The sequence below is a fragment of the Vombatus ursinus genome, unplaced genomic scaffold, assembly GCF_900497805.2.
Source record: "Vombatus ursinus unplaced genomic scaffold, bare-nosed wombat genome assembly UNPS02014941.1, whole genome shotgun sequence".
NCBI classification, from domain to species: domain Eukaryota; kingdom Metazoa; phylum Chordata; class Mammalia; order Diprotodontia; family Vombatidae; genus Vombatus; species Vombatus ursinus.
This window is the reverse complement of record NW_020954719.1, coordinates 8592455-8603620: the sequence shown is the minus strand read 5'-3', so window position 1 is coordinate 8603620 and position 11166 is coordinate 8592455. Positions and strand designations below refer to the sequence as shown.

Sequence of the window (11166 nt, the reverse complement as noted above, 5' to 3'; positions counted from 1 at the left end):
TAATTGTAAACTAACTTGTTTGTTCAGGACTGCTTCAATAATCTGTAACAGTAAATCCTTGCCTTCAATTTGGCTTATATTCATATACCACCTTATCACTTAATGGATTTATGGCAGCTCAGAGAATTTTGAAGTATAAAAGAGAGCAAATATAACAGGAAGACCAATAATTTTATCCCTAATACCTATGGCTTGATGTAACAAAACTGACAAAATCAATTTTTCATTAAAAAAATCTCAGGATTTCTTACTCAAAAAGTGATTTCAAGTTTTTATTAAAAAGAAAAACTCCTAAAAGAGGTCTTTCACAATAGCTTCACCTAACATTCAAGGCCAGGCACAATTTGGTGCTACCCAAGCTTTTCATCCTACTTCTCATATATTCATTTCACTCACACAGGATTAATAGTGGTTCATACATGTCCTTCATTACTTACCTCTGTAACTTCTAATGCCATTTCCTATCCCTTCCCCCAACTCTCTGCCTCCTGAAATCCTACCTACCCTTCCAAAAGCAGCTTAAATAGCAACTTGTCCTTGAGAATTTCACTGATATGATCAGGTAAGTCTGACTCTCTTCCTCTTCGAGTCTAGACACTCCGAGAGGACAAGGCATGTCTTGATTAGTTTTGTATTGTTTCTAGCACAACAGATGCATTTCAATAATTGATATGACTTTTGGTGAAACCTCAAGCAGCAAGAAACTGGTTGTCATTCATGTTTCAAACCTTTTCTTCCAAGTTGTATATGTTTTACATCCAACAGTCTTGATTATCTCAAATGCCCTTTAATTTTTACAAGAATAAAACAAAATGATACATGTATTAGGAGCTGACAATATTTTTGTAGGTAAGCTCAAAAATGATAGTTTGATTACAGAAGTACTGATGTACTAACAGCATATTTTGGATTTCAGATAATTATACAGAAATGCACATATTCAAATACTTGCAATTTCGAAAACCTCAGTCCCCATGAAAATATAAAAATGATAATCTGAGACAAAATATCTATTTTTTTTACTAAAAACTGTATAAACTGATAAAATAAGCATAAAAACACAACTTTAGAATTCATGAAGATTAACTATATAAAAATAGTCACTTTTTCTTACAAAGGTACCATTTATTGCCTCACAAAATATTTTCTACATGAATAATTGTTCTTAAATTGCATGATTTTTTAACTGATAAGCCCTACATTAGATTTTGATTAGAAAAACCCTCTTGGAAAAATACTTTGGTATGCATCTTGAGCTGATTTAAAAAAATCCTCTAAAATAATTTTAGGGGCTTGTAAACATTTCTTTCTATTAAAGCACAGTAGAATAAGTAATGCATATCAGCTGCATATAGAATCAGCACATGATTTATTATGATCCATTTAGAGAAAGTTACCACACCCAAAAAAAGCAAAATCAATACTATTTTTTAAAAACTCTCAAAAGTTCAAACTGTTCTGTCCGGTTTACTAAAATGTTTCTATAAAATGACTGGAATACGTCTTTGAAAATTTCATTTTCAGTTCATGTAGCTTGGACATCTTGAAAGACAAAATTTGAAAAATGATTATGCCCTGGTTTTTTTGCTGAACTTCTTGCAAATATTTTTTAAAAGATCATTTAAAAGATTTGATGGTTGAGCAAAGTTCACATAATTTATACATTTTACAAAGCATTAGATTTTCTTTTAAATCTAGAGTTCAGAATATTGGCAGACAAAAATATTTACATAAACAATTAAAAAGGGCATATTTCAGAAGCTACTAAGTAATGAAAATCTATACCAATAAAATGTTGGTTAAAAACCCCCCCATCAAACTTCCATTAATGAATTGTCTCCGTTGCAAACTTTGTTGATAACTACTTTCTGGGAAATTCAAATTGTTGAAAATTTATGTTGTGTTGATCAGGTACCACTGTTAATGTTAATTCCAATAGAAATTCCAGTTGTGCCAGGAGCTTGCTCGAAGTCCTCTTATTTCCATCATCTTGTAAATAAAATCTTCAGTCTTTATGTTGCAACTCTTAGGTTTAAAAGTTTCATTTTTGACTTTAAGTTTATAAAATTCCATATAAAAAAAATCCATTTAATTTTTAGGTAAGTCCATAAAATTTGTTTATCTTCTCTTTAGACATTTTTATTGGAATAGAGATCTTTTAAAGTTTTTAATTCTTCTATTAAAGTTTTATTTTGATTTTCCAAGACAGCAACTCGATTTTCCAGACACTTAACATATTCTTTTTTCTTTCTACGGCATTCTCGAGCGGCTTCTCTATAATTAAATACAAAAACAACCAAATAAAATTAACTTCATGGACACCATTATGGACAGCTGAGATGGGTCCTAAATTAACTAAGATAATGGTGTGGAGACTCATTATTTTAAACATCAACATTCTTCAACTGTTTTTTTGTATGGCTGGAAGTCCTACAATAATAACATTCTCGAAAGAATTTAAAGTTGTAGTTCACCCAAAGGGAAATAGAAAGGTAGAAGTTAGGAATGAGCTAGAAAACATCACCAAAAGTCCACAATAAGGAACTGTAGAGGAAAGATGACACAGAGGATGTTATCAGAGAAAAGTATGTGCAGCAGAGGAGGTGAGCTGCTCATGTAGTGAAGAATAACCCGTGGAGAGCCCCTGTACTCCAATGGAATTTATGCAATGTCAAAGGAGATAAAAATAGAATTCAGTCAGCCAGATTAACCTCACTGTCTTTTTCTGGCAAGGTTGCATTACTAGTAGATCATGGGAATGTCATTTGTTTTGTTGTTGTTGACAGATTTTTGTTGTTCAGTTGTGTCCAACTCTTCATGATCCCATGTGGGGTTTTCTTGGCAGAGATACTAGATTAGTTTGCCATTTCCTTCTCCAGTTCATGTTATAAATGAGGAAACTGAGGCACACAGGGTTAAGTGACTTGCCCAAGGTCCCATAGCCACCAAGTATCTGATGCTGGATTTAAACTCTGGTCCTTCTGACTCCAGGCCTAGTGCTCTATCCAATGTGCTACCTAGTTGCCCTGTATATCTAGATTTTAGTATGCTTTTAAACCAGACCCAAACAATGACTGTTAATTGATCTATGTCAGGGGTGGACAACTTGGGGCTTTGAGGCCACATGTGGCCCTTTGACTGAATCCAAATTTCACAGAACAAATCCCCTTAATAAAAGGATTTGTTCTGGAAAACTTGGACTAAACGGTCGCACCCAAGCACCTAGAGGGCCACGTGTGGCCTCGAGGCTGCAGGTTCCCCAACCCTGATCTATGTCAACCTGGGGAATTCTTTCCCCTGTTCCTTAATATATTACACACACTGACTGGTTTAAAGGTTGCTAATCAAATGTGCAAATGATCCAGAGCTTAGCAGGGTTAGTTAATAGACCTCCCTCCAATGATGTAGACAGCAAACTATCCATGCCTGCCTATCTCTGTATACCTTTTGTCCATGTCCTCTCCCATGAATTCACCACAGGGCACTTGGCTACTTTTTTGAATTCTCTTCACACTGTGTGGGTGCCAATGGAGCTGAAGAGGCTGTCCAGGGCACCTCATTCGTTCATTGTGAATAAACCAGACACAGCCCAATAGCCAATGAAACAAAGTTATTATTATCTCTCACACATGCTCTGTGACTGGCCTACTATCTTGTTTTATGGCCATACATTTTCTTGATGAAAGACTTAAACTATTTCTTCTGCATAATTTCTTACTTGGAATATTTTTCAGCCCATTCATGCCAAACAAGTTCTATATTTGTGCTAAAAATAAAAAAATCAATTACAGAAGTCATATTTCTGACAAAATGTATGCCATCTTAATAATCTCTGCTAGCAGAACCATAGCTGATTAAGAGTTAAAAAAAAAAAAAACGATAGTATGGAAAATAAGAAAATACAGCATGTTATATGTGGTAGATTATAAAATGTGGAGATAATCAGAGCTCTTGGCTTCAATTGTCCATTACAAATAAATCAGATGAGGCCTAACAGCCAATGAAACAAAATTGGCATGAAATTCCTACAGCCAATGAAACAAAATTGGCATGAAATTCCATCCAATTCTCTAATATAGAGGTTCTCAAAGCATGATCTGTGCATTCCTTGGGGGCACTTGGAATCAAATCTATTTTCATAATAATACTAAGACATTTTTTGCCTATTAAAATACTCTTCTTTTTCCAACTACATTATATGGGTGAAGCTAGATTTTCTTTATACGCTTCAACCAAAACATCACATTGTAAACTGAATACAGAAACAGATATGAGAATCCAGCTGCTTTCTATTAAGCCAGATATTAAAGAGATTTACAAAAATATGTAAAATAATTTCACTTTTCTCATTAATTGTTTTGGAAAGTTATTTTTCATAAAAATGTTATTTATGTTAACATGTCATAATAGATAATTATTTTTAAATGAATAAATATTTTAAAAGTTTGTTTTAATTTCTAATATGGTAAATAAATGTTGATAGATAAAACACATATAAACCAAAGTCCTCAATAATTTGAGTATAAAGAGGTCCTGAAACCAAAAGGTTTTAAGAATTGTTGTTCAACTATACAGCAACAATGTCAGTTTTGGGTAGTTTAAAAATTTGCTTAAAGGTTAATTACATATCATTTCATAGCACTTACCTATTTTTCATCAATCTTATTTCTCTTTTCAACTGTGGATCATCTGTTTTGGTTGTCTGAGATGTTATAGTGACTGGAGATGTCATCACTACTGTCTGTGGAAGGTTAGTATTTGCTGGTGTGGCACGAATCTGATAAGTCTGCATATCTCCTGATGCAGCTACATAGTTAGAAGAGGGAATATTATAGGATATTCAAAAACATTTGGAGGTAGTTCTATGGAAAATCTCTCTCTACATATATTAAGTATGCTTACTCTGTACAACCACTTGGTTGCTAGGGACAAGTATCTGCTGTCCATCAGATGTCTGTGCATACTGAAGAATTGTTGTTCCTTGTTGAGCATTGCCTGCATTTGTCATTGTTAATGCCTGCAGCCCCTGTACTCCATCTGCGCTGGGACTGGCCAGTTGTAACGTTCCATTTGGGGCAATGGCAACTTTAATTAGGAAGAGAAAATAAACAGGTAGTTTAATTTTTCCAATAGATATTACAATATAGTAAAACCAAATCATTAATTCAAGATCCCAGTATTTCATAATTCCTATAGGTTGGCCTCAAGTTTATTATGAAAAATGATTAACTTAGTTAAGCCTAAACTGTTTTCAAATATTTTTAAATCCAGACTTAACAGTACTATTTGTATACAGGTGATGTTAATCACAAATGATTCTTATCTAGTCACTAGAGGATGTTCAGAAGATCTCTACTTTGCAATGTTTAATGACTCCAGCCAAGTATGGGCTTCATGGAGCTCCCTTTCAACAAATGCTGAACTTCTTCACCCCTTTGACGGGGATGGGTGGTGGTGGAAAAAAACCTACTAAAGAAAAATAAAAGTGTGACCTACTAAAGAAAAATAAAAGTTACTCTCATTTTCCCCACTCAGTAAGAGAACTTATACATATTAATATAGCTTAGTATATGCTTCTTTAAAGGAAAAACATTAAATATTCTTGATTCCTTTCTCAGTGTCAAAACACAAGGGGAAAAGGAAATTTAAAATGCTATTTCTACCATATGTTTTGAATCCCTTCTCTCCTCTTCATTTCAGTACCCTTCAAGCATTTCTATGCAGTTGTCATTGGCTGGTGGGCACAAACCCTCTCTTGCTCTCTACATATGTATGTATGTATGTATGTATGTATGTACGCATCAGAGTTTGTGTCCATTAGTGGTCTTAATAATCAGATGGGCTAATGCTGGACTTAATGACCAGCAAGTAGACAATTAAGAACTAAGTAGCAGATTACTTCCAATCTAATGGTTTGTCTTCATTAACAGCTATAGTATATCAAGAGGACCTACTATAAATTAACTATTTGCCTTGGAAATAAATGCAAACAAAACTACTTTGTCACATTCAGCAATATCCAATTTGTTATGCAAAGAAAACTAATTTACAGAAGGGCATTATCAGATGGTGATATCTTTCTATACTGTTATGTGAATTGGTCCTATTTCCCCCTGCAAGTTTCCCTATGGTTAGTGTATTTTTATTCAGCCAGAACACTGAAAAGCACAGACTCTGCACATATCAGATACATGTTGATTACAAATAATCCTCCTGACAAAATCCTAAGATCCAGGGTGATTAATAACCTGCCAAAAATTTAACCAGTATTTGAGTGGCAGAAACATAAAAGTTTCACAAGAAGTCAGTTACAGAAAGGTCTTCAACCTAGGCTGATAATCTATTTTTATAGGTTCATTTTTCTTCTTTTACCACATTCTAATCTAGATGATGGCTTTTGGTCACAACAAAAGTCACAGGTATAACTGTCCAGTAACTAAGATAAAACCACGTACCAAATAAAACACACCTGTCCCTCCCAAATAAAAAAAGTCTAGTCTAGATGTCTATTTCATTTGTATCTCAAGCTACTGCCAGTCATCCTGACTTTTTGTCTTGCCAATGGATTTTGATGACTCAGGAAGAGACAGGAGAGGTTGTCAACTTTTTGCAACTCTGCCTCACTTAAATCCAATTCACCTGCAAGTCAAGAAATGACCCTGTGATGTCACTGGTTCTCTTCAGAAACTAACAAAGAACAACAATTTCATATACATACTGTATTGTCCAGTACTAGTCTGGTAAATAGGTGTTGGGACAGACATAGATGTGACTGTTGAAACTCCAGAATTTTCTCCGTCTCCCTTCCTGTCTCTGGTGTCTTCTGAAGAAAGATCGTTCAAGATTTTTCTGTGGAATAAATAGAATTCCATTAACTCAACACTAATGGAAAGTCGAGATTCTATATTGGTTTATTTATAAGCACATCAGCTTTGCAAAAGCTCATTAAGACCAGCTAATTCCCCACAATTTTGTTAGTATAGTTTGAAAATTTACTACAGTATACCTAAACAATATTTTCATGAGACTATGCTACATACCAAATACCTTACTATTCAGATAAGTAAAAATTTTTAACTGATGTCTACCTGAATATCAGAGACATGAAATAAGCTTCCTTGAATTGAAAAACAAGGGACTGGATAAAGCCAAGAACATGAATGAACAAAAAAAATTTTATTAAGCATTTACTACAAGCCAAGTATTGTACTAAGTGCTGTAGAAACAAACGTAAGCTATTTGGGGAAACTCCCTATTTGATAAGAACTTTTGGGAAAACAGAAAAACAGTTTAGTAGAAATTATGTTTAGACCAACAAATTATACTATCTACCACAATAAGCTCAGGGCAGAGATTTATGACCTGAATATAAAAAAGTCATGCCATGGAAAAAATTATACAAGATCAGGTACCTTTCATACCTGTGGCTGGAGAAGAATTCTTAACCAAACAAGGGATAAAGAAGATTGTAAAACTTAAAACACATAATTTCAATTATGTAAATTTGAAAAGCATTTGCACAAACAAATTAATGCACATAGGACAGATAGGAAACTGCTGACTAAGAAAAAAACTTTTTTGCATCAAATATCTGATAATGTTCTAATATATAAAATATATAGGGAACTGACAGAATATGACCAAGAGCCATTTCTATAGGATATATAGTTAAAGGATATGAATAAATGGTTCTCAAAAGAAATGCGAACTATTAACCCCACAAAATATCAATCAAGCACTTACTCAAGTGCTTATTATGTGCCAGGCCCTGTGGATACAAATGCAAACATCAAATAATCTTTCTTTGGGAGAGATACTATGTATAAGAAATCACATACAAAACAGACGCATGGTTATTGAGAAGGGAGGGAAAGAAGAGCTAAAAGCTTGGGGGAATCTAGAAAAACTTCATGTAAAACACTTGAGTTTGAAGAAAACTAGGGACTTTAAAGAATGGAAATGAGGAAAGTACATTCCAGGCATGCAGGATAGCCAGAGTAAAGGCACAGGATGGGAGATCAAGTGTAAGGAATAGTCAGAGGATTAGCTCAGCCCCAAAGTGTATTAAGGGGCTGGAAAGTTAGTCAATAAACATTTATCAAGCACCGATTAAGTGCCAGGTATTGTGCTATGCTGGGCATATAAAGAAATGCACAAGACAATCCCTGTCCTCAAGAGGCACACAGTCTAACGGGTGAGACAACAACACATAAAAAGCTTAAAAGGAAGAATGCAAGAAGGTCTGATAAAGTACAGAGTAGTACAGACAAACAAGAAATGATGAGATGGCTGCCCTGGGTACCCTCCTGAAATGGAAGATCTGGGAGTAGCTCACCTCTGTCTACCCTCTCTAATCAAAGGGAAGAAAGGAGGGGACCCAGCGGCAGCAGGTACCAAGAAAGTGTGAGTTTTATGGCTGATGTGTTCTTACAGAAAGTTGACTTTCAGGAAATTAGGGAAAGCGAGGTTGAAGGCAGATGATGAAGGACTTTAATACACTGTTGTTGAAGCTGTGAACTGATCCAAACATTATAGGGAAAAATGTCATGAGTAGGAGAGAGGGATATATACAGAAATGGATGTGCTGTTAACAATAAATGGCAGAAATAAAAATAAAACTTTTTCCAAAAGTTTCCCCAAATGGGGAGTTAGCTAGTTTTAAAGAGCTTTGAAAAGAAGAAACAAAGCTATCACTCTTTGCAGATGATATGATATACTTAGAGAATCCTAGAGAATCAAGTAAAAAGCTACTTGAAATAATAAACAACTTTAGCAAAGTTGCAGGATATAAAATAAACCCACATAAATGATCGGCATTTCTATATAATACTAACAAAGCCCAACAGCAAGAGATAGAGAAATTCCATTTAAAGTTACTGTAAACATTATAAAATATTTGGGAGTCTACCTGCCAAAACAAACCCAGGAACTACATAAACACAAATATAAAACACTTTTCACACACAAATAACGCAGATCTAAATAACTGGAAAAACATCAGTTGCTCATGGGTAGGCTGAGCTTATATAATAAAAATGACAATTCTACCTAAGCTAATTTACTTATTCCGTGCCATATCAATCAAACTACCAAAAAATTATTTTATAGAGCTAGAAAAAATAACAACAAAATTCATCTGGAAGAACAATAGGTCCAGAATATCAAGGGAACTAATGAAAAGAAATGTTAGGGAAGGTAACCTAGTCACAGCAGATCGTAAATTGTATTATAAAGCAGCAATCATCAAAAGTACTTGGTACTGGCTAAGAAATAGAGTGGTGAATCAGTGGAATAGGTTAGGTACACAAGACACAGTAATCAAGGACTATAGTAATTTACCGTTTGATAAATCCAAAGACCCCAGCTTCTGGGATAAGAACTCACTATTTGACAAAAATCTGACAAAAACTGCTAGGAAAAACGGAAAAGAGTATGGCAGAAACCAGGCATAGATGAACATCTTACACCCTATGCCAAAATAGAGTCAAAATGGGTACATGATTTAGATATAAAGGCGGATACTATCAGCAAACCAGGAGAGCAAGGAATAATTTACCTGTCAGATTTATGGAGAATAGAAGAATTTAACAAGAGATAAAGAACATTATGAAATGCAAAATGAGTTTGATTACATTAAATTGAAAAGTTTTTGCACAAACAAGGCCAATGCAACCAAGATTAGGAGGGAAGCAGAAGATTGGGAAAGAATTTTTACAACTAGTATCTCTGATAAAGGCCTTATTTCTAAAATATATAGAGAACTGAATCAAATTTACAAGACTACAAGTCATTCTCCGATTGACAAATGGTCAAATGATATGACTAGGCAGTTTTCAGATGAAGAAATTAAAGCTATCTATAGTCATATGAAAAAATGCTTGAAATCACAAATGATTAGAGAAATGCAATCAAAACAACTCTGAGGTACCACATCACACCTATCAGATTGGCTAACACGACAAAACGGGACAATGATAAATGCTAGAGAAGATGTGGGAAAATTGGAACACTAATGCATTGTTGATGGAATTGTAAACTGATCCAACCATTCTGGAGAGCAATTTGGAACTATGCCCAAAGGGCTATAAAACTCTGCATATCCTTTGACCCAGCAATACCACTTCTAGGGCTGTATCACAAAGAGATCATAAAAATGTGAAAAGGACCCACATGTACAAAAATATTTATAGCAGCTCGTTTTGTGGTGGCAAAGAATTGGAAATTGAGGGGATGCCCATAAAATGGGGAATGGCTGAACAAGTTGTGGTATATGAATGTAATGGAATACTACTGTGCTACAAGAAATGATGAGCAAGCAGACTTCAGAAAAACCTGGAAAGACTTGTATGGACTGATGCTGAGTGAAGTGAGCAGAACCAGGAGAACACTGTACACAGTAACAGCCATGTTATGCGATGATAGGCTTAGCCCTTCTCAGCAATGCAAGGATCGAAGACATCTCCAAAAGTCTCATGCTGGAAAATGCTATCCACATCCAGATAAAGAACTATGGAGTTTGAATACAGATTGAAGCATACTATTTGCTCTTTTTTTTCCCTTCTGTTTTGTTTTGTTTCTTCTTTTTTGTGGTTCCTCCCATTGGTTCTAATTCTTCTTTACAACATGACTAATATGAAAATACGGTTAATAGGAATGTATAAGTAGAGCCTATATCAGATTGTATGTTATCGTGAGGAGTAAAGTAGGGAGGGAGGGGGAGAAAATTTAAAACTCAAAAGCTTATGGAAGTGATTGTTGAAAACTAAAAATAAATTAAAAAAAAAAAAAAGAAATGAGCAGGTGGACTTCAGAAAAACCTGGAAAGATTTGAATGAAATCAAACTAAGTGAAGTGAGCAGAACCAGGAGAACACTGTTCACAGTGTGTAATGACTAACTTTGATAAGATGTATCTCTTCTTACTATATGCAAACTGGGAGAGCAAGGAATAGTTTACCTGTCAGTTTTATGGAGAACAGAAGAATTCATGACAAAACAGGAGAGAGATAACATTACGAAATGCAAAATGGATAATTTTGATTACATTAAATTGAAAAGTTTTTGCACAAACAAAGTCAATGCAACCAAGATTAGGAAGAAAGTAAAAAATTGGGAAAGAATTTTTATAATCAGTGTCTCTGATAAGGGCCTCATTTCTAAAATATAT

General features: G+C 34.5%; 1 protein-coding gene across 1 annotated transcript in view; it reads right to left on the bottom strand.

Moving 5' to 3' along the window:
* Positions 1-258: 258 nt before the first annotated feature.
* ATF1 (activating transcription factor 1) overlaps positions 259-11166 on the bottom strand; it is a 42386-nt gene continuing 31478 nt past the window's right edge. Inside the window, exons 5-8 of the mRNA XM_027844474.1 lie at positions 6719-6849; positions 4903-5085; positions 4647-4806; positions 259-2274 (exon numbers count right to left, since the gene is read on the bottom strand). Coding sequence (XP_027700275.1) covers positions 2130-2274; positions 4647-4806; positions 4903-5085; positions 6719-6849 — 619 coding nt within the window. The 3' untranslated portion in view covers positions 259-2129. The remainder of the gene's footprint in view (positions 2275-4646; positions 4807-4902; positions 5086-6718; positions 6850-11166) is intronic.